Raw genomic sequence first — 27,667 nt, forward strand, 5'->3', positions numbered from 1 at the left:
TAAGTTCTAAGTCACATAAGTATGAGGCACCCACAGTTGATAACAAATTTACAAAAAACTGCTAAATACAAATGTTCTTTTTACATACAGCTTTCCATTTTAAAAGTGATGAGAGGTAATTGAATACTAGAGTCATGTTAAAATTTATACATTTATTAAGTTTGGTTACATTCGGCAAAAGCAAAATTTATACATTTTTTACAATTTCATTAAAAACAACATTTAGTCTTAAAAACAAGTGAAAGTGCAATGTATTTAAAAACAATAGCGAGAAAGCACAGAGATTGTCGACGCGGCGTTTCGGTGAACTGGCTTGAACACCTTCTTCAGGACTATGCTTTTTACAGGTTAAAAACAATTTATTACTTATTTGTATCGGAAGGATACTTGGTCCTTTTCAAATTGGTGTCTGAGCTCCCTTTTATTTAGAAAGCAGGTTATTCTATTTGCCCAACATCGGTGGCAGAATTTGATCCAAGGTTGATTATCAATTTCTTCCTTTGGATTTTAGGTTCTTGAGTTTAAAACCCTATGGACCCCTTATAGGACGGGTGTAGATCTTTGCTGCGTTTATAGGCTGGAATTAAAAGCTTTAACTTCTACTTGTCTTTATCTTTAGCTTCTGCTTGTTACATCAGTGTTACTTCTGATATAGTTCCACTCCCTCAGGGCTCTTAATTTCCTTCCAGGGGATTTCCTCTCGAGGTACTGCAGACCCGCATCCACTCCGTCCTGTGCCGGGATCGTGACTGAAAGAGGGAAGAATACATTTCTTAAAATATTATGTAGACACTTGAAAAATCTGTGAAATCAAGTAAATAACAAACAAAGTTTGAGATCAACTAACAGGAGAAAAAGTCCACAATATCCACACTAAATATAATTACAAAAAACTCAGAGTTTAAGCAGAAGGCAGAAGCAGTGTAAGGAAATTAGAGTTAGAATGTGCAGTAGCAGAGTAATTCTGAATCTAATAACAAATCTGAAGAAGTATAAAAGGAGAGAAACAGTCAGACAAAAGGAACGTGTTGAGGTTGTCGTCGATAAGGCCTTTACTCTCAAAAGGAAGCAATTTATGTTGATTCTAAACAGAATAAAGACAGAGGATAAAATAGTGTTGTGTATGAGGGGAAAAAGACAAAAGACTTGTGAATAGAATTAACTTTTGCAAAGTTTTCAGCTGTGAATGGGTACATACTTCTAGTACTGAGCCTTTCTTTAATGAAGAAATCTGTTTCCAAGAAAACCCATTAGTACATTCAGATGACCATTCTCGACAATGTTATGAGCAAGGCCAGACTGGCCGTAGCGGGCACCAGGCATTTCCCAGTGGGCCGCAAGGGTGGGGGACGATTTTGGGCCCCTGAGGGACGTTTTTGTTAAAGGGCTGGTTTTGCAGCAAAGCTGCAAAATTGGTCCCTGCAAGAAAATCGGCTGAAACCGGCCATGACAAAGACCTCAGCCACACCCCCAACCACCCATAGCCGGCCGAGCTCTTTGCCAGGGCTGGTTTTGGTACCCAGTCTGGCCCTGGTTATGATAAAAAAGACGGTTCTCCAATTCCAAAAGAGGTGATGGTAGAAATACAGAGGAGGTCATAGCTGAAGAGGTACAGGGAAGACGTAGACAGGCCCCAGTATGTAAATGTAACTGTAGCAGTGTTTGTTGTGTTCTGCAGGAATCAATTGATCATTCACTAGCAAGTCTATCAAAGAAACCTTTCATCACTTTAGAATGTTAGCTGTTCTGAAATGTGTTAAGAGGCCTTACTGTTTTTAAACTCCTGCCCTATGTTTAAGAGTAATGAATAAAGCTCCTTTACATTTTACAGCAGCATGGGTACAAAACATTTGTGATGAAGTTCAGTTTTGTTTCTTTGGTCCTGAAGAGGAGTGTAGGGAAGATAAGGACTTGGTATCTGCAGGTGTAGCAGAACAAGACACAGGTATTACTGTTGATAACTTTCAAGAAGAGAATAGAAGGTTTAAAGCAATGTATTTGGAGAAACCAGACTGTGTTTGTAAATGTTGTCGATGCACTCACCACAAAACTCAACCTTTATGTTATTGTGTCTTGGAAAACTGAAGAAGACAACAGAGAATAGTGGTGAAAATTTGCAGCTTATTTGTAGAGGACCGCTTTGATCCACACAGGTAATTATATATAAGTACTATTATAATACGTTCAAGGACAATAAAAAGACAGCTAGATCAGACCCAACAAATTACAATTAGTTCCAATCCCTCAAGAACTACAAGATTTAATTGTTTATGAATCAATTCTACGACAGTGTATACATCCATTCCAAACTATAGCTCGTATGGTGTCAAAGACAGGGAACTTGCCCCCAAAAGAGTTACAGAAAGGTTTTAAAGGTAGAGTTGTGTACTTGCCATTAGGTTTCAAGCAGAATATTGACACTATAGGGGTGGAGTGATATAGAAGAAGCACTTAATATTTTAGTCATTGGTATCCCTACTTAAAACAGAAAAAATGGCAAGAGTTAGTGGATGTTAGTAAAATAAAAAAGCAACAGTATATCTGGTACTAAATAATATTTATTATAAAGATGTAGATGTTCTTCAAAATAAAGCACATACAGAGGATGGCACATCAACATCAAGAGGTCAGATTGAAAAGGTGGATGGATCGAGATCAGAAGAAATTTATGAACACTACAGTATTCATCCTCTGCATTCGAAAGAGATTATTGGTGTTGCTATTGATCTCTTTCAAATGAAAAAAAGCAGAAGGAGCTCCATTGAGTGTGTGGGAGAAAGATTTAGAAACACTCTGTTTTCCACATCTGTTTCTTACTGGAGGAAGTTGTAGATATGATGACCGCCCTATTCAAATACAAGCAGCCGAGTACATTTCAACTAGAGTATATTCAGCAGATCCTAGATTTCACTAATGTATTCCCTATATATTTCATCTACTATTTCAGAGCGACTTGTCAGGCCTATCTTATGCAGTAAACCACATTCTCAAGACAGGTATGAATCTGCAAAATATCAGCAAGGGAATTTGTTGTCAAAGTTCAAGGAAAAGATGAAAACATGGAATACAACTTGCTTAATTTCATGGTGTGCCGACGTGGTACCAACTAATATTGGCATTGTTGTCATGGTGAGCTGAAATGCATTTTAAGAAACCCAGGAGCACCAACTTGGTTTCTAATACTCAGTTGTGCTGAGTATGCATGAGATGGCCTGCTTCAATTCTTGTGAGAAGCCAACTTAAACATGAAAGACATCAATCTGAAGACACCAGGAGAACTTTGCCGCTGGACCCTGCAAACGTTTGCAGATATTTTAATCACAGGTTTCAAGCAATGATGGCTTTCATCTGCAACAGAATTAATCCTCCTCTTGACTAAGTAACTGATTTATTTTGGCAAAGAGAGTGCTAAGCTAGAGGTGTTCCACATGTTCACATGCTGTTATGGGTAAAAAACACCCCGAAATTTAGAGGAGACAATGAGTCTGTCTTGCCTTTCATCCAACAGTATGTAACATGCGCCATCCCAAAAGATGGTTCAGACAATGCCTTGAGACAACAAGTTCTACGGTTTCAAACTCATATATGTGCAAAGTACTGTCGTCGAAAATGCAGATGCAAATGCAAAAGAAACAAGATGTAGTTTTGGATTCCCACGGCTTATCATCTCAGAAGGAAGAGTCAACAGATTTTTGTCTGCAGCCAAACATGCCCTGAAATTTTAATCGCCAAAAAATAATATTAACCTGAGAAGAGCAGACACTCCCAAGTATATCAATGACTACAACCCAGTGATTCTGAAGATGTGTCTCTTCAATTTATTGCAGACAACTCCATTCCTGTTACTCACTATGTGAGTAGGAGTGGAGTAGTGTGGCTCACTGGTTAGAGGCGGCAGACCCGGAAGCAGAAGTCGGCCCGGGACCAGGGTTCAATTCCCGACGCGGCAGATTCGTGGACTTTGGTCAGCGGACTCGATAATTCTCACTTCGGTGCTTACTCTAATCAGGGGTTCCACTCGGCAACTCTGGGCATTAGCTTGCCTAATCTCCACAACGGCCCCATCAATTCCGGGGATGCCTGGCTCCACCTTGGGGACTCCCAGCAGGGACCATCCCACAGGGAAAGCCAGGACGGGTTCATCAGAGTTATACAGCGCCAAGAAACCTACGGACGGGGAGCAGTGCGCTTTACAAGCTCAAATACATTTACATATATATAACAAAGTCAGAAAAGACAGAGATGAAAGAGATATGGGAGGAGATTTCTACACGAAAGAGTCTTAGAAAGAAATTGTATAGTTTCAGTTTGAAAATGCTTTCCCACAGAGAAAAAGAATCATATGAATGCTGGGACAGATTGAGCTCAGCTAGTTTGTTCTCCAAACGAAGAGGAATTGTGTGGGTAAGTCTAGGCCTTGCAAGCAGGCAAAATAGAGTATTAAATATTTCCCAGAAATACAGTACCTTGCAGAATATGATCCTGAAATTAGAGACATTCTGAAAACTAACATGCTGGATAGATACTACCCAAGAAGGAGTCCTCATCTTCAAAATATCTCTCTATAACTACTCCAGCACTAAACATATAGAAGTAATCTAACTGAAAATATCGAATAAAGAAGATATGTAGATCTTGGATGTGGCGGTTGTTTGGTGAGACAATAATGAGAATCTAAGTAACTACCAAAAGCTTAGTTGCCAAACCTCAGAGAGAAGAGAATTTTTCTACTTGGCAATTTTTCAGTTGTTCAACCCATGGCGGGATGAATCAGATTAACTTGGACACTAGGAGGCATATGTACAAGGCCCTATCACCACCAGAATGTCACTTTTATCAATGTTGTGGTGGCCATAGGGGCTTAGCTTTATTTACAAGGCAGCGTTAAGCCACTTAATTTGGCTTACCGCTGCCTTGTAATGTACATGTACTTGTACACATCCCCCTATGACTGTTACAAAGACTCTTTCAACAGCATTGAGTGTTCAGTTTTTGCAACCTAATTACAAATGTTGAAAGACAAGATTGAACAGGAAGAAACCATCGCTGCTGAGATATCCAAGGAAAGTTCACAAAGCAGCCAAAGTTCTGCACCAGCGAGTCAATTGGACAACCAATTATTTAAAAGGATGCAGCTACAGCTATGAATGAGGTGCAGACTGCAATGCAGCAAGCAAGAGAGGAAACTGTGGATTTCAAACACTTAGTAGAACAACTGAACAATGAACAAAAAGAAATCTACAAGAGGAAATTGTTTGATTGTTCTTCGTACAAGCCAGTATTACTATCAGTGGCGGCTGCTTCATTGGGGTGTGGGGGCATCGCCCTACTGCTTTCTCGCAGTGCGAAAAGCAGAAACATAAAATGGTAAATCTACCATTTTATGTTTCCGCTTCTAGCACTGCGAGAAAGCAGAAGTGCCTGGTTGTAGGCAGGTGGGCAGTCCTCCCGGAGGGTAATGGGGGAGCTGCTTGCCCACTGTTGTGGGCCCTGACTGTTTGGTCGGCCCTCTGGGGCCGACCAAAGCAGTCATGCACACTCCCTTTTTCTCCATGCAGGCTGCAATGCAGCCTACTTAGAGAAAATAGCCTCCCTTCAGGCGCCCATCTGGGCGCCGTCCACACCAATGGCATTGCAGCTTTGTGATTGGCTTGGGGAGGGGTGGGAGGAAGCAGCAGGATCACAGGCGGCAGTGCGTGACCCGGGGAAAGGACGGAAGGTCAGTTTTTGTTTTTTTTAAAATCTTTTTTTATTAGCAGGATAACATGTGCATGTACATACCATTAGAAATATAGCGCATTCACGTCAGAGTCCGTATGTATACATTCACATTATAAGGAATAACAATCAAAGGACATTTTCATTTTCACCCCAACTAGTCCTGAATAAACACTCAGTCTAACGCCCCCCACCCGCCGTATCCCTTTGGCACTACCTGTAAAGATCATCGCACTCCGCCCAGAACAGAATAATCATATTGCAGACTATGAGCTAACACAGTTCTATAGAGGACCCTAATGAGCAAGTATCATGTCCTATGTTGGTCGTACTCCACACTCAGAGCCGTGCACGGATCGCTGCAAGGTCCACAACATGGCATATGTTTTGTTTATTTTTAATTACCATCCCATCCTTTATTTTAATTAACTTTCCATCCCAGGCTGCTCTCACCTCCCATGGCCGGCCACATCTGAGACCCAGATACACAAACACTTCAGGGACGGGGCAGCGGGAGCGGTTTGAGCTTCCAGGTTATCCGGCAGGAAGTTTGAAACAAGCGAAGTTTCTAGTTTTAAACTCTTCTCTCGAGTTTTTCATGCCTGATGCTCCTTCGATGCACAGATTCTAGGAGCCAGGTTATTAGGCACCATGTCTCTCTCATTAGGAGTATGTGATGGCATAACAAACGTGGTCAATATATGCAACGCGTTGCTCTGTGCATTCACCACGTTTTTGGGGCCTCACGGAAAGTAGTATGATTGCATCAAAAAATGACATACCGTGACTTTTTTGCACTGGATAGCTGTGCCCATTAGCTGTTCTGTATTTTATATGTATTAATTTCACCGTTATTTCATATTGTCGGTTGCGGTAAGGATATTATAGTTAGTGTACATTTGTGCGCGTGCTGCGGCTGTCTAAGGATGTTGTGAATAACAGCCCTTATTCCCATCCATTGACGGAATATTGTAATTCTTGGAAGGACTGGACATCGGACTCGGTAGGATGACCATGCATCTCTGCAGCTGAGGCAGCAACCCACCAATCTATCACACAAGCGCGAAGAGGCACCCACGGCTGAGGTGCCCTCAAGCACCTCAGAGCACTGAAGCATTTTTCCTAATCAGCTCACATTACAAAGCAACCCCAGCTTGTGGGCCCCTAATTATTCGGATGATTTTCTAGGAAGAGAGCAGACTTCATTTAAATGTAAGTGTTTACATAAAGACGTGTTCATTATTTTAAGTTACAGCAAAACTTAATTCAACAATTTGCTTTTAAGGGAGACAAGGCTGTTGTGTCCCGTGTGACACTGCGCAGCGCCCCTACTGCTGCGTGGTAATAACGGGACACAGGACACGCTGTCTTAGTCTCCGCGTGGTCCGGACTAGTTCCGTGACCACGCCTCCTTTATTTATCTAGAGCGCGGGCGTGACGTATCACGTCCGCGCTAGCGCACTGCTACGTGCGCGACAACTAGACTGCTCAAACGCAGTCTTCGAACATTACACTCCTTTCAACCTTTATTAAAACAAAACCCATAATAACAAAGTCCATTCACAATTCGCTTGCTTCGCCTGGACATAAGAGAGTCAACAAAAGATGGCCGGCAGGCCTGTTACCAGTGTGAAGATCAGGATCCCCAGTCTCAGCCTACTGCAAAGTCCGCCAGCTGCGAAGAGGGGGCTGGGTTTTTTCTTAGTCCATAGCCCGCGGCCTCACCTCTGAACAGGACTCTTCGTGGAACATATGGTCGAGCTGGAGTTGGCGACAGCTCACCTCCTGAGGGTGGAGGACTCTCAGTGCTTCGCACTTCAGACGCTGGGGAGCTCCCTGGATGCTGACTTCCATCATTCTCTTGTTCGCTCAGCGGGGACAGCGCGTTGGGGTTTTCGGGCTTGTCGTCGCTCTGTCCGGCTCCTGACTGGGTTGGTCTTCGGACATGGCGGATGCTCGCTTGAAGAAAGACACATTGCGGGTCACGGTTTCTCCATCCCTTTGAGCGGTAATCATCGTACCGGTCCGACGCGTGACTGTCCAAGGTCTGGGTTCAAATGGGAGCCTGAACTTGCTCCCTGGATATCGATCTCTTACATAGACTCGATCTCTTTCTCCTATGAATGACTCCTTGGCTCGGCGTCTGAAATTGGCATATTCATTTGAACGTTTTCTGTTGAGCAGGGTTTGCTGGGGGTTTGCGCCAGTTGGGGTCCAGGTGTGATGATGGGGAATGGTGTCTCGGACTATTCTCCCCATCGTGGATGGCCCCGGGGCAGCTGTGGTTGTGCGATGGGGCGCGAGTCGGTATTCTCTCAGGAATGTATATATTGCTTTCTCCAGCGATGTCTCTTCAGCGTGGGCAATCCGGATGACTTTGTTTAATGTCCTCATAAATCTCTCTACCTCACCGTTGGCTTGAGGCCATCTGGGGGTGATTTTCCTGTTTCCCACTCCTGGAGGTAATCGGTAAACTCTTGACTCTGGAATGGCGGGCCATTGTCGGTCTTGAGTCAAGCTAGCCGGGCTGATGAGAGGTGTTACCTCGAAACCGGTCCGGTCCTCGGATGCTTGATTCCGTTCTGGGAAGGACATGGCTTTTGTAGTTCGGACTGGACTGTTCCCATGGGGCACAGGGTCAGAGCTGATTTGCATATCGCCATTGTCTAACCCAGGGTGGTGTGGAGTGGAAAAACGATGGATTTGGGCCCAGATCTTTGGACTGGGGTGAATGTGTGACATTGATCCACATTCTGTCCATCACTGTTGTGTTTGCCATTGTCGGTCTTGACCTGTTCGAAGATGCCGTGGGTGGCGATGATTTTTTCAAATTTCGCCGTCACTTCTTTGGCAGCCAGTGATGCAATTATTTCCACTTCGGGATACTTGGTCAGGTCATCAATGACAACAAGCATGTAGCGGCCATCTGGTAAGTGTCCAAAGTCGGCGCTGACTTGTTCCCAAGGTGCTTTCGGGTTCTCTTCGGTGATCACTGGGGGTGGTGGTTCAGGTGGGCCGGCCGCTTGGCACCAGCGGCACTCCTTGACCATTTGTTCGACTCTCGCGTCCATTTCCGGGAACCAGACTTTTGCTCTGAGTCTGCTTTTCGTTTTCACCACGCCTTGGTGGCCCCGGTGAGCTAGTTCAACAGCTTGTTGTGTTAGACTCGTGGGCATGACAATCCTGGGTCCCCTGAGGAGGCAACCTTGAGCGTCCACAGATAATTCATCTCTGACTTTGAGGATGGTTTCCAGTGCACGCTTGGCCTCCGGGGTCCTCTGTTGTAGTGAAGCTTGGAGTGTTTTCCAGTCGTTCTGTTGCATGGCTGTTATCGCAAGTTGTAGGACCTCATCACTGCGGGTGGCTTCTACGATCATGTCGATGCTCATGGGTAGGGGTCTCGACCGTTCAAAAATAATTCTCATGTATTCCTCCGTCTCTTCGGCATCTTCCTTTTCTTGGGTGGTTGCTGCCCTCGGATGCCTGGAGAGGTAGTCAGCGGGGTTGGTTGCACCGAGCTTGAACTCCAGTTTATAATCGTATTCTTGAAGTTGCAGGATCCACTTCTCGATTCTAGGTGGAGGTTTAGATACCGATCCTTTGAATAGGGGAAGCAGGGGTTTATGGTCAGTGGAGACGGTGAATGGGTGTCCGTAAACGTACACAAGGAAATGCCTACAGGCCCAGTGGATAGCAATGGCCTCTCTCTCTATTTGGGAGTAGCGTTGTTCGGTCTCTGTCAGTGACCGGCTTGCATAGGCTATGGGCGCCCAGTCTTCACTTCCTTGGTTCTGTGTTAGCACTGCTCCCAGTCCATACGGGCTAGCGTCTACCGCTATGTTGGTTGCCTTGGTCGGGTCGAAGTAGGAGAGGGTTGTCTTGGCCGACAGGGCCGCCTTCGTATTCTGAAATGCTCCCTCTTGTTCGTCTCCCCATTGCCAGGGGGTGGTGGTTTTGGTGAGCTCCCGGAGTGGTCGGGTGATATTCGACAGGTCGGGGATGAACCGCCCACAGAAGTTCACCATCCCCAGGAAGCTCCGAACTTCCGACGTGTTGGTTGGCGCTGGGGCTGCTTGTACGTCTCTCACTTTTTCAGGGTCGGGGGTCACACCTTTGTCGGAGAAAGTGTATCCGAAGAAGCTGATTCTGTTCTGTAGGAATTGACACTTTTCCCGATGAAGCGTTAGGCCTGAATCCTTAATTCTTTGTAACACGCTTCGGAGCCTCTGGTGGTGTTCCTCCACAGTGTTAGCATATATCAGCAGGTCATCGCTGATGTTTAGGACCCCTGTGATCCCGCTTAGGACTTCTCGAATTGTATTCTGGAAAACTTCTGCGGCGCTCGATATTCCAAAATTGAGTCGTCGATAACGCCTAAGTCCTACATGAGTAGAAAATGTGGTGATGTACCTAGAATCCGGGTGCAATGGTAACTGATGATAACCTGACCTTAGGTCCATTTTGGAGAACCATTTGGCTCCATTGAGTTCTCCGAGGATGTCATCTATGGTCGGTGTTAGATGTCTCTCCCTTCTCACCGCCGCGTTGGGTAGGCGCATGTCGACGCAGATGCGGACTTGTCCGGGTTGTTTGGGCTTCCGCGCTACGACGATCGGCGATACCCAAGAGGTGGGCCCACTGACCTTCTGGATTATGCCTTGCCTTTCGAGGTCTTCTAGTTCTTGTTCCACCTTTTTCCTTAGGTGGAGTGCTATACGTCTATGCCGAAGAGCCACGGGCTGAATGGATCGGTCAATGTGTAGCGAAACCTCTTTTCCACGGAGACAACCAATGCCCTTGAAGGTGTCTTCGAATTCTTCGAGGATCGTGTCCAATTCCTCTTCCAACACCGCCATAGCGAAGGATATCAGGTGTAGTTCTTCAGCTGTTTGGCCGTAGCCGTAGCATCCCACTGCCTTCTTTGGTGACGTAGATGGTCGAAAGTGTCTTTTGATCTTGATGTCTTATCTCCGTGTGGAAACACCCGATTAGTGGTATGGGTGTCTTTTGTCCGTAGGCAAAGACTCTGATCTTGGCTGGTTTCAGGGTTTCAGGGTTGGCTTGTCTCGCAGTTGGTTGTAGACGTTAGCCGCCATGAGTTCGATCGAGGCCCCTGTGTCGATCGTCCCCTTCACCTCTTGGTGTTGTATTGTCAACCTGCACTTTGGGAGTCTCTTTTTCTTCCTCTGCGGCTGATCTATGGCGAATACATAGTGCACAGGGTAGCTGTTCGCGTCGTCATCCATGTCGTCGCATTCAGGATCTTCCCGTATAGCATGGGCGGCCTCTGTCTTCGGTTTGGATGACCTGCAAACGGATGCGAAGTGGTTCATGCGTCCGCATGATCCGCATTTTCTCCCGTGCGCTGGGCAGTCTTGAACCCGGTGTGGCGCGCCTCCACAGTACCCACAGTCTTGTCGGCGGTCCGGCGGTCTTCCTCTCCCGGCAGGGCGTTGTTTCGGCCGCACCACGTTGACATGCTCCGCCACGTGGACTTGCTCCGTCTTGACTTGTCTGTGGAGTGCTGCTTCCATGTGGGACGCCCTCGCTTGGGACAATTCTTTCGAACGTCCTAGTTTTAGCATATCCACCAGAGGTTTGCCATCTTCTTGGAGGATCTTTACCCTCAGGTCGGATGAATAACAGCCTTGGATGATTTGGCCGCAAATTTCTTCTTGCTCGTCGTGGAAACCGCACGTGCTCGCCAGCTCTTTCAGGCGCCCATGGAATGCGTCTAGGGATTCCTCTGCGTCTTGACGTGCCTGTCTGAAAATAAAACGCTCGTAGTCCTTACTTTGCATAGGCTCAAAGTGAGCGTTGAGCGCCGTGAGCAACGTGAGATAGGTGTGAGGGGTGGCTTCCACCAGGGTCTTATAGATACGGTAAATGTCCTTCCCACCAAGGTGCAGGAGGAGCGCTCTGCGCCTTTCCCTCCCCATGCCAGCTCCTTCAAAATAAAATTGTAGCCTTTCCACCCAGTCCTTCCATCTAGGGGCCAGGGACGCTGGAGCACCATCCACTGTGAACGGCTCAATGGGTGGAATATTCGCCATCTTGAGGGGTAGGAGATACCCTTGAAGCTTGGTGCACGTGGGGTGAGGAGGACGTAAGCTGGGTGTTCCTCACCGTGTGGGTCGCCCACACGTGGTGGTAGGGCGTGCTTCAGGCTGTCGTCGACAGCGGGGCCGATGAGCTGGGTCACCCAGGGCTGTGCTCACCTCTGACCTCTGAGCATGTGAGGATGCAGGTGTAGAGGAGGATTCTTGTGCGCGAGGCAGCGCCAGCGCCACTACCCTGATGCCGGGTGCCACATGGGGGCCTCACGGGGCCTGCCAGGGCCTGGAGTTCCAAGAGTAGGTGGCTGAAGGGGGGGCAAGTAGTGCTTCACAGCACAGAGTGGGCACGTTAGGCCCTCGTCGCCATTGTTGTGTCCCGTGTGACACTGCGCAGCGCCCCTACTGCTGCGCGGTAATAACGGGACACAGGACACGCTGTCTTAGTCTCCGCGTGGTCCGGACTAGTTCCGTGACCACGCCTCCTTTATTTATCTAGAGCGCGGGCGTGGCGTATCACGTCCGCGCTAGCGCACTGCTACGTGCGCGACAACTAGACTGCTCAAACGCAGTCTTCGAACATTACAAAGGCTAGATATCGGGTGGGCGTTGGGATGGTTGTGAAGTTGCAAGTTATAAGTTGTTCACTGAATTTGTTTTTTATTTTCACATTTTGGTACTTGATGCGTGAAAAAGCGTGGAACATGCTAAAACACAGCAGCAATGCATAATAAAAATTACAGCATGCCCTGGAAAATCGTGAGATGCCCACTAAAACCATTAAGAAAATGTGACATCTATCTGGCAGCAAATATAGTGATGTGGAAGATAACATATCAAGGTTTGTGATGTGTAAGATATGATAAATCAAAAAAGAAAAAGGGAGTGACCCACCTATCAAGGGGCTGGGTACTGATTATGATCAACAAAAAGAAGGACCCCTTGAGTGAAAAGGCTTATGTACATTCAGTCCAGTGTCAGAGATCAAAATGCTCCTAAACAAGCCATGGCCTAAATTTTGTAAATATAACAAAAATTAACTGATGTTGAGTTTGTTGTAGATTTATTATAAAGTTATAACATTATACATTAAACATACATAAAATTCACATTTTCCAAATGTTAAAAAACACAATCCCCCAGATGCATCAAGCATCTATTTTGCGATTCCTTATTAGCGAAAAATAAGGAATCGCTAATAAGGAATAGCAAAATGGTATGCAAGAAGAAATCACTTTAAAAATAGCGATTTCTTAAAATTCCTTAATTGCGATTCGTAAATTGCGAGTTGCAATTAAGGAATACCTCCTCATTCATTCCTATGTGACTAGAGGCCCATAGGAATGAATGGGAAGAATTTTCAATTTGCGAATCGCAATTTGCGAATCGCAAAATAAGAATGCGATTTCAAGGGTGCACCACTAAAATTGATCTGTGCACATATGTTGTGCACACACATGCCCTTAGGGCATGTGTGTGCGCAACATGAAACTTTGAAAAATGCACTTTAGTGCATTTTTCAAAGTTTTTGAAAATGACCATGAAGTTGTACTTCATGGTAATTTGCGAGTCCTATTAGCGAAATCGCTATTTTTTAAACTTTAATGCATTGCATTTAAGGAATCTTAATTTGAGATTCCTTAAATGCAAGTAATCGCAATTTAGCGAATTCTCAATTTGCGATTTTTGTATTTGGGATGATGCATCCCAAATGCAAAAATACCGGTCGCAAAGGGGCAGATTCTGAGAATCTGCCCCTTTGCGAGCGGGTTTTAGCTTCATGCATCTGGGCCTGAATCACCAAAAATATACACAATTAAAAATATAAGTGAGAAACAGAAAGCAAAGTGAATTCATTAAAAACCATCATAGAATATTAATCTGATTAGAATCAAGTTTATTTGGTGCAACTTTTGTTAACTGATGGCACCCTCAGTAGTTCCTCGGATTTAATGGTGTAATTATGCGTCGACGCGTTTCGGTGTTGTAGCTTAATATTGCACCACCTTTATCATGACGTAATTAAATCTTGTCTCTTATTGAATAGTTACCACTAAAAAGACAATAAAAAAACAATAAGCCCAAACATCAGACTATGTACAACATATTATCAAAATAAAACATTTACAAAATACCAACTGTAATCTCCTTTGGCCAATCTTCCTATATAAAGAGCTGATCATTCATAAAAACCGACAACAAATATTATATCCATAAACCCAATTTAGAATAGCATTTTCTTGTATCTAAATAAAGACATTTATTTAAAAACATTTTACATGTTGAAGTGTAAGGTAACATCTTACAATTCCAAAATATCAAACCAATTTGTTCTTCTGAGTTCATAATTAAGCTCAGGACATTGAATTCATGTACCGCTCAGAATTCATCATTGAATACAAATCCCTAAATGTACACAGCCAATATTGCACATAATTGATTCTAACCTTTGACACTGCTCACTCTCCCAATCATTCATCATACTCTTATGGTCTTTTAATAACCGCACAACTTGATCTAATGTTTATGGCAATGCTTCATAGATAGCATAGTGTTTAGGAGCATTTTGATCTAAGATATGATAAACTCATGAGAAAAGGGGCCGAACCATAAAGCAAGTGTTAAAATATTATTTGTGTTGCTATGTCGCTGTACAAAATAAACAAAAAAGTGTGATACAATGACAATATGCGTGGTAGTAGCATACTTGTAATCATGCTACAGGTGCGGTGTGTCTCATTCAATAGCTAGATATGGATTAGTGCCGCACGTGGATTACTAGAAATCACAAAATGTGTGTGAAAAACATAAAATGCATTAAAAAAGTGTCACACGTTGAAATGAAGAGCTGCCTGATAACATCGTGCTCTGTATGTAGCCTTGAAAACAATGAGTTAGCAAGATTGCAGTTGGAAAGAGCTCCCCGACCCAGCGTCTTAAGCATTGTTTGAAACCAGACTTATTTTAATTAGTAGCAGCATGTAAAACGATCTGAAGGCGCCCTTCCCACACCCCCTTTTCGCTGCGTGTCTGATATGTATTCCCTCATTGCTACAGTGCCTGGAAAGGTAAACACGGGAATGCATCGTAGGTACCGCTTTAAACACACTGGAATTTGGTCAAAGCCATGTGCGGGCGGCAGACCAAATGCTTTGTTGCTCGTTACCAAAGCTGACATCTTACAATTCAACGTATTACTGTGCAGCTGGGATTTATAAAATTGAAGTAATATTGTCACGTTTCAAAGTGAAACACTTTTCTATCAAGAAAAATAATTTCCCCAATCTTTTTGGTTGATGGATGACAGCAAACCTTGTTATTCAATTTTTTCCGTGTTTTCAAATATCTAGTTGTTATTTTCAGAAAGGTTTGTATTTAAACCTTATTCCTTTTTATTAAATCGGTTCAGTGGATTACTACCCCTGCTGCAAACATTATTGTTTGAACTCCAGAATTGGGCTCACTGTCCACATGGCATTCAGGACAGGCATTTATGCCATTTATGCCCACCACTTTTAAATGTCACCAGCCGCCACTGATTACTATACATCAGTCGTCAAGTTAGCACTAGAAAAAGCTTCCTAAATAAATTTCTCACTGGTTATCTACAGAAGACTACGGAATCAAATGTGTCAAATGTAGTAACTGCACCAACAGGATTAGCTGCACATAACATTAAAGGTATTACTTTATATTGCCTACTAATGCTACCTTTTGAACATGACAATAAACTGGGATACCAGAAATTATCTAGTGAAGCTTACAATGAGGTATGAAGAGTATTGAAGAAATTGAAGTTTTTAATCATTGATGAGGTCAGCATGTTACACAACTTAATGCTTGCTTTCATACACTTAAGAATGCAGCAAAATTTGAGAACAAACTATGATGTGTTCTCTGGAGGAAAGCATATAATTGTATTTGGTGACATACTGCAACTCATCCCCATAAAAGGACAACCTGTTTTCAAAACACCTTTTGCATAATGAAAGAAGAACTTCTCTGGGGAGTATTGGCAATGTAAATATTTGGTTACACTTTGAATACTAGGAAGTTGTGAAAAATATGCGTCAAGCATCTGATGTGGATTATGTAGATATACTGAAGGGCATTAGATTAGTTCTGGCAAACGAGGGGAATGGTGCTTTGTAAACTTGCCTTATAAAGAAACTATTTCCATATAATATTACAGCAGCTGGACTAATGTATAATTTCATAGAAAAACAGAAGTCTATATTTAATGGGAACACTTCGGGAGTACTCAAGCTTTATTGAACAATTACTACAACTGGAGAAAGAAGATAGTTTGGAAATGACAGCTGTTGAAAAAATGGAACATCAGGGAGTCACAATACTACTCACAGTTAAACTGCAAACCCAATTGGATGTTTTGAAGAAGTCTGTATCCAAAACCGCAGCATTAGAAAAGCATTTACGCTTGAGCAAAAACTGTTGAGTAATTTTGCGCTGTAATTTAAATGTTGAGGAAGGGTTAATAAATGGTGCAATGGGTGAAGTAATTGATTTGAATAATTTTCCAAATGAAGAAGAGGTTGAATACTTGGCCATAAAATTTGATCAGGTTGATGGTGGAAAGCAGATTGGCCGTTGAGTTGTACGTTTTTTGATAGTGAAAGACTTATATGCGCGGTGCTAACAGTTCCTACTCTCTCTCGGATATTCTGTAACTGTCCATAAATCACAAGGTTTAAGTGTAGATGCAGCTTTTGTTAATATTAGAAGTACTGTTTTTAAAGAAGGAAGGTCATATGTAGGATTGTCACGAGTTAGAACATTGTCTGGTTTGTTTTTGCTGGATTTTGATGATAAACAAATTTGTGCTGTTGCAAGCTGTGTAAGAGAGTACAATCAGTTAAGAGGTGTATACACTCCTCATTTAGGCCAACACCCTGTTTATGAAAAATGGCTAATCTGTCCAAAGAGGAAGGTTACAAAAGAGTGCACAGATCCTGAAGAAAAAAAAGGACACAAGGACAATCTAGACACTGTTAGAGAAACTCAAATTACAAACTTCTAAGCTGTCCAAATATCAATTTCGGGAAGAACTTTTAATACTTCAGCTATCATCTTTCATGAAGGAATTAATACAACCTCTGGATGCCACACTGTCTATTTAAAGAGTGAAACTGGATGGACGGACTGTAATGATATCAATCTAAAATTCAAACCAAAGTTCCTTTCAAACTACCAAACTTTTATCTATTCGTTCTATAATCAAAGTTCTAAGGAGGAATTGAGGATAGAAAAGCGGTATATGGTGTTTCTTCTACATGGTTCATCAGTCGTTAAGACATTATTTGACCTAATGGGAGTAATTTCTTTAAAAACTTCTTCAAAATTCAACAGTCCTTTTATCTTCCACAAGGGAGTAAATACAACATCTAATTTAATACACTGTCTAATTAAAGTCTAAAACTGAATGGACGTAATCCAATTACAGCAGCCTTAAGTTGAAATCAAAAACTTTGTAACTAAATAATGACCCCTTTTGTTTTATCAGTCAAACTTCGATGTACTATTTGTGCAAAAAACAACACTATGGGATTTTGTCTACATGGATCATAAGCATTTTTAACATCATTTGGCCTCCAAAACTGAAGCGTGCTTTATATTTATTTGTAATATTGTACAAGATATAATAATATAAGAAATATTATTAATATATGTTTGTTTAGATTACTGTAGTTACTCCAGAATCGGAAAAATAGCCTCCTACATAGGAAAAGGCTTTTACCGGTCGGTAACGGCCGATTTCAGCCGTTACCGACCGGTAAAAGCCTACCTACATCTAGCCCCTAGTCTCCCATACCTCACTGATACACTCACTCACCCATACAGTCACTGACACATCCATTTACTCACCCATACTCCACTTATATACCCTGTCATTCACTGATAGAGCCACTCATACATCCACTCACTCACCCATACAGCTCCTCATACACGCACTCACTCACACATACAGGCACTAATACAGCCACTTACCCACATATACAGCCACTCACATACCCCCTCCCAAAACTACTTACTCTCCCATATGGCCACTCACACTCACTCACTCATACAGCCACTCACAGAGGCACTCACTCAGCCATGCAGCCATTCACACAATCATTTACTCACCCATACAGTCCCTTATACAAACACTCACACTCCCATATGGCCACTCACACACCTACTCACTCAGCTACTGACACCGGCTCTAATTCACGCATACAGCCACTCATGCACCCTCCCACTCAATCATTTAAGCAGTCACACACTCCCTCATTCATACAGCCACTCACATACCCACTCTCTCACCTATACATTTACTCATACACCCTCTCACTTAATACATACACTCACCCATACACCCACTCAGGTATCCACTCACTCATACAACTCCTCGCATACCCACTCATCTGCACAGTTACGAATACAACCACTCGTTCACCTGTACAGTTACTTGCATACTCACCCATTCACCCATACCGCCACTGACATATCCATTTGGTCCCCCATATTCCACTTACACACCCTGTCACTTCCTGATAGAGCCATTCACACATCCACTCACTCACCCATACAGATTCTCACACACCCACTCACTCACTCACACACACAGACACTAACAGCCACTTACCCACACATACAGTCACTAACACACCCACTCACTTATTCATTCAGTCACTAATATACCCACTCACTCACCAATACTGATACTCACACATCCACTCACTCACCCAAACAGCCACTCACACAACCACTCACTCACCCATACAGCTACTCAGATTAGCACTCACTCACCCATACAACCACTCACACAGACACTCACTCACCTATAGAGCCACTCACACAATTATTCACTCACCCTTACAGCCACTCACACAACCACTCACTCTCCCATATGGCTGCTCACACCCTCACTCACTCACCTATACAGCCACTCACACAGGCACTAACTCTCCCATGCAGCTAGTCACACAACCCCTCATTCACCCATAAAGCCACTCCTACAACTACCTACTCTCCCATATGGTCACTCACACAGCCACTCACTCTCCCATACATCCACTCACACAGGTACTCACTCACTCATACAGCGACTCACAACCATTCACTCACCCATATGGCCACTCACAGAACCACTCACTCACTCAACCAAACAGCCACTGACACAGGCACTAGCTCACCCATAAAGCTACTCATGTACCCTATCACTCACTCATACAAGCACACACACTCACTCACTTACTCATACAGCCACTCACATACCCACTCGCTCACCTATACAGTTACTAACACACCCTCTCATTCACCCATACAGCCGCAGTTTATCTTTTTTTAACCATAAAAGGCAGTTCCTGCAGGAACCTTTTTTTTCTTCTTTTTTTGTGGAACTGTGTTTTTTTGGGGATTTTCTAACTTTTTTTTTCATTTTTTATCAAACAAAAGGGCAACAAGCGCAGTAAAACATTGTAATCAGAAATGCAAAAACTGGGATAAATAATTTTGCCTCGTTGTGTCTAGGATGACATCTACAGACTGCTCACCAGCTATCAGCATGGTGCTACAGTCAAGGCGATATGCGCAACACACCTTAATTCTGGTGCAATTTGTGGATGACGTCTCTCCACTTTAGATGGTACTCTCTCCCCAGGAGCAAATGGTGCAGTGCTCATTTCTCTCCTTCTGTGCCCTTTTCAAGCGATTCCTGTGGTAGGTTTTCAAGTGGTACAACATACTAAATGTACCACAGAAATCTTGCTTGTTGTTCTTGAGAGGGTCTTCTTGTACAAACTGCATTTAACAAACTTTGGTACAGCCTTGGATTCTCCAGATGGAATTGTAAAAGAAATCCAAGGCAACATTTTGCCTTTTCGGTGCAGGCCCCTCATCACCAGTCTTGCTATTGTTCCTCCTGCTCCTGCTCCTCTGGCTGCTGTTGCACCTCTTGCGGGTCACTGCCTCCTGTTTCCATTTTAGATGATAAAACATGACTGAAAAAAAAAGCTCTGGCCAGAGTTCCATACTAGAAGCACAGACCGCTCCAAAGAATGATCCAAAAATGAATGGAATATTCAAGAAGAGAGAAATGGTTGGGAACTTCCTTTGAAGATGAATGAAAACTGTCTTCTCCAATCAAATCTCTTTCTTACATCAAATGATCTTCGCAAATACTGACGTCATCGACGCTACCGCCATTTTCTCAAAGAAGGCAAATACAATCGAAAAGTGCTTTACAATAAAAATTATTACAAAAATAGAAGTTTAAACACTATATTAGTAAACAGCCAGTGCATAATTTGTAATATAATAAGTGCCTGGGCTATTGTCAGGAGGCCAGCTTGCACCACTCATTGCTCCTAGTAGCACTGCCAAAAACAGTACCAACACAACTACCATCCACTACACTCCTAGCAGTGTGACAAAGAAGAATATTCTAAGCCCCCATTTCCAAAAGAATGACGTGTGCCACAATTATTAGTCATTGTAATGTATATTTAGGCTTTCCTCTTTTCAGTGTCTATTTTTGGCAAATTCTGGTGGGGCATTTTCAGTGATTTCAATACCTTAAAAAAACTGTGGGTATCAGTGGTTATACATTTACGCAACATTAAAAAAACCTGAAAAAGTGTTTTTTCGGTGTTTATATAATGTTTTGCTTTTATTAGTGCTTGCTTACTGCACTGATAGTGTATGCTTATATAGATAGCGTAATACAGTTTATATGAGGTCCAAACATATTTTTACAAATTGAACTTATTGTTTTACACATACAATACTTCTTCAGTGAGTCTTTGATCATGCACCCTCACTCTTTCCTTCCAATGTAAACTTTTATCTGTGAAAAGACAATCTTAACATTGACTCTTGAGAGAAACAACACCAAAACAGTCAGTGCACAATTTGCTATCTCTGGCCACTGACATAGCTTTCCATGTCAATACTGGTGCATCTGACGATTGTGATTCTCTGGGATAGGTTCTGCAACATATGCGTTGAACTGGGCACATATGCCCTCAGAGTTATTGAAGCAGTTAAAAATGAAGCAGCAGTTTTGAAAGTCCTGAGAAACTCCTCCTTATGGAAGGGATCTAGAACTTGTGCCGAGTACCACAGTGAGGCCTCATTGACTTCAGATGCCATGGATGGTGAAGGGACATCTCTATGCATCCTTGCAAGCAAGCCATTCCTCATGCATTGTAAAATGCAAGTTCCTGATTTGCTCCTCCACATTTCTTTGCTTACCAAGCGGCAAGCTTTCTAACATGAAACATGTTGCAGTGCTAAAGTCACTAAAAATGTCGCCCAGCCTACTCTTCAAGGAGATGTTTCACATCTACACCAATTATGCTGAACACTTGGTAGACAAGGGTGTTTTCAGACAATAGTGTTTTTTTACTATGTTCACTGTAGTAGTCATGTTTTCCTGTACAAATCTAGGAATACATAAGAGTGCACTTATTTCACATTATTATCAATATCCGACAGAAGATCCTAACATTTCTTGCCTTTTGCATCATCACTCAGCAAACATTCTGTAAACGGTTGCCACATAGATAATATAGCATTTATGGCCTCTATGACTGAGAACCACTGGCTAAATGACACAGGTGGGATAACTCTTTTTTTGGTGCCACACAAAGCACAAAGTGAGAAATATTTGAGTTTTAGTTCCCGTGCATAACAAAACAATGCGCCAGAATGGACTATAAGTCAATAGCATTCTTCATTAACTCTGAAGATTGTAAAGATGCTTCAGCATACCATCTAGCAAGTGGCAAGGATCTCAGGGGAGCACTTCAGCTCATGTATCGCTTTTTGACAGGTCATCACACAACTTTTTCATATATGAAGCTGAATCACTGCAAATTCAACTATCATCACTCCAATCTTTGTTTCACTAGGTAAGAAATGTTTGCAGCAGCATTCCAAGTGACAATGTGTTCCATGTTTTCAGAAAATCGGGTGTAATCTTTTCACCACTATCCCAGATGCTTGGTGACAGCACTCTTTAACATTTACCTGTCACTACACCTTGCATTGAATGTTTAAAGCCTTGGGTGTATGGCATTTCACCTTATATAAATACTGGTTTGCTAGAAAAGTCGGCTGATGCATCAAGGGGGTTTACGCATTCTCCGTGGGTAAATGGGATGGTGCATATTGGGAAAGATTCTTACGAAACCAGCCATTTTACCTATCAGTAAAAGAACCAAAGGTAGCCAAAATATCAAATATGATTTTTATATTTCCTGATTTTCTACAGTTTATAAAATAATTAAACAAGACCTAAATCATGCTTCTAAACCCTGCATCTTTAGAGCAAAGACCACACAACTGTAAAAATCAAAAGGAAGAAGAACCAATATTTTACTGACATCCCTAAACAACAAAGCTCAAGCAAAATAGGGTTGCCCAGTCTTTCTTGCTGCTACCTTTTATAATAAAGTTACATTGTAGTGGCCCCTTCAGGAAGAAATGAAAATGACTCTTTGACTCTCATTTTCCTTTATTTAAATGGCATTTAGTTTGTGGTTGTGCAGGTGTTTTTTCAGTGTTTATATCTTTACACTGGGGATGGCTATTTCCCTTTCAGTGGGGTTTTATCAGCTATTATAGGTGTAAACCTAAAACAGGACAGCATTTGTATATTGAATCAACAAACAAATGCTGTTGTGCTGTACTCTAAATTAGGGCAGTCTGCCACATGGTGGTGCCAGTATTGCCAATTAAGTGCCGGTACTCAGCACCGGAAACCACAGGCTCAAATTAAGCATTGTAAACAGCTACTGTCAAACATTAATTACAATATATGTATATACATGCTTTAGAATTTTTTAGAAACATGCTGTCTTTATAACTTTTCCACGGCCAATCCCCTGCATGAACTCAACCCCACGCTGTGCACGGCCGAAGGGGATGGCCACAGGAACTGGCCTCCATGCAGCCCCTCCCCGGGCTGATTCTGGCCCCGGGGATCCCATTCCCTGGGGCCAGGCCACAATTAGTGAAGGAGGGCATCCCCCCTCTCCGGGTCAATTTCGGTCCCAGGGACCCATCCCATGGGCCCAGACAGTTAATGGCAGGTGCCCTGGCCCTACCCAGGAAACCCATTGCCTCTTTGTTGGAGGCTGCAAGGGGAGCCCTAATGCCCCCGTGGTCCCAGCCAGCTTCCCACCTCCAGCAGGAGTTGGAATTGCGCCCACATGCACGGAGCAGCAAAAATGATGCTTCCTGCATGTGGAGGCAATCTTTTTCATCTGTTTCCCTGTCTGCTTCACAGCGGGTAGGGAACCTGATGAAAATTCCGCTCCCTGTAGGCTGGAGCATTTTTCTTACTTCCGCCTGCTGGGAGCAGACTTTGAATTAGCTCTCGCTTGACTGGAGCTTTAAATTGCTCCCGCCAAGTGAGAGCAAACAGACGTTTCCCTGCCCGCACTAGTGCTGCCAGGGAAACCGCCATGTGCCGGGGTGGGGACCCAAGGGGCATAGCAGGAGCCCAGCCATGGGGATGGGACCGCCAGAGCCATTAATGACTCTGGGAGGTAGGCCATGCAGCCCCCCTCCCTTTTAATGGTATGGGTCCCCAGGGTAGCAATCGACTGGCCTGAAATTGGCCCAGGAGGGGAGCTGTGTGACCCCCTATTTGTACATGGCCAGTCCCCAGGGGGTGACGGTTCCCAGTGCCGAAATCTGCCTGGGGAAAGTGGCCATGTGTAACCCAATTCCACCATTAATTTTCAACAATCCACCCCCAGGACTAGGCCAATCCGGGGGGCATATACCAATCAAGCCCAGGAGCCTGAACTTTTTTTTCTTTTTATTTTACTGTGGATTTGCAGGTCCTCCACAGATTCTCAGAAAAATTTAAAAAAAAGAATTTTGGCCCCTGGTAAGGAAAGGATAATGTGCCCCCTAGGCCTATTACCCTGAGTAAACCACCTTTGGCCAAAAACTGCAAATTTGCTTTTTTATTTCCACCACAGATCCACGGACGATCTGCAGCTCTGATTGAAAAAAATGGAGGTATCCTGCCTTTTTTTACAATACCTCCAGGAAGGTCATGGCTCAGGGGGGCAAATTATATGGGCAGGGTGCCCCTTTGCGGGCCTATGTGAGGCCCTGAGGACCCCAATGCACAGGGCACAAATAATAGAATGGGTAGCGAAGTGCACGGCACCTCCTTTCCTTGCCTCTTAGAGGCTGAGGGGATCGCAGCCCCCTGGGCCAATACATTATAAATAAGATGATTGGGTGAATAGACTCCATCCCCAGGGGCCAGAAAAATCTAAAAAGGGGACAGAGGCATGCATAGGGCCCCTCTACCTGAGCTCTTGATTGTCTGAGAGTGCCCCATCCATCGGGGCTAGATCTTAGCAGTGTCCCAGAGACACCATCCCCCCAGACTCTGCTGTTTTCTGCCTAGGATAGTGTGGGCATGCCTTGCCCGCACACCCCCAGGCACAAAACAGAGTTTGTCTTCCACCCGGCAGCCACAGTATTAAATGCTGCTTCTGCCCAGCACTGAGCAAGGGAATAGTGCTGGCTCCCACAAGCATGCAGTATGGTCCTGGACGGGGAGGTGGCAGGGGCAGCGGGGGCCTTGGGGTTCCCCTCCAGCCTCCAACAAAGCAAGGATTCATGGTGCCCCTGGAGGGCATGGGGGCACCCACCAAAGATTGAAGTGCCCAACTCCCACAAGGGGAGCTAGTTGGGCCGTATAGTCCCTGGGGATTCCTCGCAGCCCCCCCCAAAAATGGAGCTGTGGGTTCTCTGAGGTGTACCGCAGCACCCTCTTAATGAAAAAATTTATGGCTCTGGCCAGCACCAACAATGCATGCTGCTTGAGGCAGGGGTGTGGCCCCCATGGAGAATTTAAGATGCAGGTGTTACAGGTCAGCAACTAGTGAACCAAAATGTAATTTAAAAGAGTGATAAATGAGCTTCAGAAGCTACTCATTTATTATTCACTGCTCCAGCAAGGAGCATCCTAGGGAATTGTTTAATTATTTATTTTGATGGTGGTGGTCTCCATAGAAGGGGCAGAGGCACACCCAAATAATTTTTATGTTGTGGGGGCTGCAAAAAGTGCAGCAGTCCCCCAACAATATTAAAAAACACAGTAAGTCTTGTGGTTCTTTGAAGCCATGACCCCATAAGAGCTTACATTATTTTTTAAAGCACTCAGAGCTGGAGTTGTTCGCTCTTCAACTGTAGTGCAGAGACTTCTAGGGCCCGGTTCACAGAGGTAAAATGAGACCAAAGTCCAACTTTGTGACTTTTGGTATTCACGAAGGGTATTTACTACTCATAAATGCCCTTTGTGAATACCGAAAGTCGTAAAGTTCAACTTTTGGTACTCATGAAGGGATTTACGAGCAGTAAATGCCCTTTGTGAATACCAAAATTTCCTAAAGGTAGACTTTCGTGTCAGTTTACTTTTGTGAATCGGGCCCCTAGTGTTTGGTTTTATGTTTGCACTTTGTGGCCTAAAAACATTGGTTAAAAAAATTCAAACACATTAATGTGTTTTTAAGAGGGTTTTATTGAAAATATTTTGTTACACTCACTATTATTAAGCATTGCAATGTGTGAATTAATGAAATATACATTTAAACATGGCTATTAGTGACTTTTGGACAACAATAGGTCTGCTTTATATATGTTAATCTGCTGACCCTGTGATAAAGCCAGTAGGCCCTGCCACTATTATTTTGTTTTTTGAGCCTTTGATAAAGTCAGTAGGTCTGCCTTACTTAAAAGAACACCTTTCAAATGTTGCTACATGACATAGACAGACACAAGCGGGGGGAGGGTGTAAAGGGTTTCATCAAAGGCCAGACCTTGCACCAAACTTCATGCCACATATGCCAATGGGCATCTTACTTTATGTTAAAAAAAACAGAAATTTTCCGAAAAAAAACAAAGGTTAAAGTGACTGTTATAGTTAGACATTTAAAAAAAAATTAGAACTTCTCTAAAAAACAAAGGGGAAAAGCGACGTTATAGTTTGGTTAGAAAGGCAGTTAAAACATAATGTTCTAAACTAACAAACCCACTGATATTCTCCAGTTATAGCTAACTGTAACTCGTTCCCAAAAGTAAATATAACTTGCACCTTCGCCAAGCACTGCTAATAACCTCCGATATTACACCACTCATAACATATTCTAAAACATCATTGATAACATCACAGCAACATCTGAAATTACATTATTGATGACAACACAGTGCATGCTTGGTGACAATAGCACTGGAATACTTATGGTTAGGTCAGAACTTACAATCCTATGATTAAAAGAACCTTTTGTTTGGTAATATTTTTGGTATTAACCTACGTATCTGCCCAAATCTTTCCAAAACAAAGTTAATTCACTCTGGGTGCTTCATATCGAGTTTTGTGCAGCTCTTTCAAGTGGAAGCCAAAATAAGGGGACTTTTAAAGAGTGACAGTACCTATTTTAATTCTTTTAGAATGCCCATGGAATAGTTTGCTCCTCAATACAGAAAAAACTACGGAAAGGTTCTACACCATGCTTGACATAAATGTAGAATTTTACTCAAAGAAGTGCCTTTGATTGATCTGATGTAAATCCATTCCGTAGTTTGTTAGAAATTAGCATTTTAAAAAGTTTTCTAATCTGGGCATGAAGCGGTTCAGTTGTAGAGACATCTGAACCATTAGTTTGCAGGGTTCTGAGAGCCTGACTTTGTGGATCTCCGAGGACTCAAATATAAAAAATATTTTCAGATTCAGAGAAAAAGTTGCACCAAAACCTCAGTAAAGTTATACCTTGCATGTCCTTATTCAGGCGAGTGAACCATATTTGAAATTTGTGTCAAATCCTGAACACCGTTTCATTTTAGTTAGATTTCATCTGAACTATATACCATTAATGATGGGTTTTCCCAAGAATATTTATTCACTAAACAATCTGCCAGTATGTCCTTGTGATAAAAGGTCAGTCCAGTCCGACTTGCATTTATAATGTTTTTGTCCTTTTTATAACTCACATAGGAAAAGGTATATTCTCCCCCTCTTTCTGTGAAAATGCAACTTCAAACAATGACGTCCTGCGCTTCTCTTTATAAAATAACTAGCAGCCCGTCCCGACGTTGTCCGGGTATGAAGAGTTGAGTGGGTGACAGCTCGCGCTAGAGACGCTGCGAGTGTGGGAAAGTGCAGTCAGTTTCAAGGTTAGTGTGCCAGCAGGGCCGCTTAGTCGCCTCAGCCGCCGCTTGAGGCCGGCTCCAGCCCTGGTTGATGTTGTGCGCCGTGTGTAAATTCGTTTATGCAGAGAATTGAGTGACAGCACGCAGGAGACGCTGCAGTTATTGTCCCCGCAGGCACGCTCAGTGGTGTGTGCCCCCGCTTGAGGCCCGGCTCCAGCGGAGACCGTATTACAATGCGAATTAGGTGACCCTTGAAAGTTATTTCCCAGTATTATGATTTTTTTAGGACCCACATGGCGTGAAGGCAGGAACGTAACGGCAATTTAGTAAAGCACCGACGGCATTCGGCCCCAGTCTGTTTGACACGCACCCAGCACAAGGCACACACTGCATTCGGCCCCAGTATGTGTGACACGCCCCCAGCACAACTTGCAGGCCCAAAAGTGAGTAGAGCGAACGGTTACTTACCAGGCCTCCAGCTGAACGCAGACCCCCATTGAACGCACACGCCCAGGTGCGCGATTGGCATAATAATTTAGGAATGTGGCGCGATTGGTGTCCGCCGATTGCCGCGCCCATTGGCCACGGCCCTTGCTCCCGCGGCCATTGTAGTTTGTCACGCCCCTAGCATATGCCCCCAGCCTTTGTCACGCCTCCAGCACACGCCCCCAGCACACGCCCCCAGCACAACGCACACGTTTAAGGAATGCTTT

General features: G+C 43.6%; 1 protein-coding gene across 1 annotated transcript in view; it reads right to left on the reverse strand.

The window, feature by feature from the left end:
- Positions 1 to 297: 297 nt before the first annotated feature.
- Positions 298 to 27,667, reverse strand: part of LOC144752615 (uncharacterized) — a 230,719-nt gene continuing 203,349 nt past the window's right edge. Inside the window, exon 4 of the mRNA XM_078640494.1 lies at positions 298 to 749. Within this exon, the coding sequence (XP_078496620.1) occupies positions 641 to 749 (109 nt within the window). The 3' untranslated portion in view covers positions 298 to 640. The remainder of the gene's footprint in view (positions 750 to 27,667) is intronic.

Source organism: Lissotriton helveticus, chromosome 5_1 (assembly GCF_964261635.1).
Source record: "Lissotriton helveticus chromosome 5_1, aLisHel1.1, whole genome shotgun sequence".
NCBI lineage: Eukaryota > Metazoa > Chordata > Amphibia > Caudata > Salamandridae > Lissotriton > Lissotriton helveticus.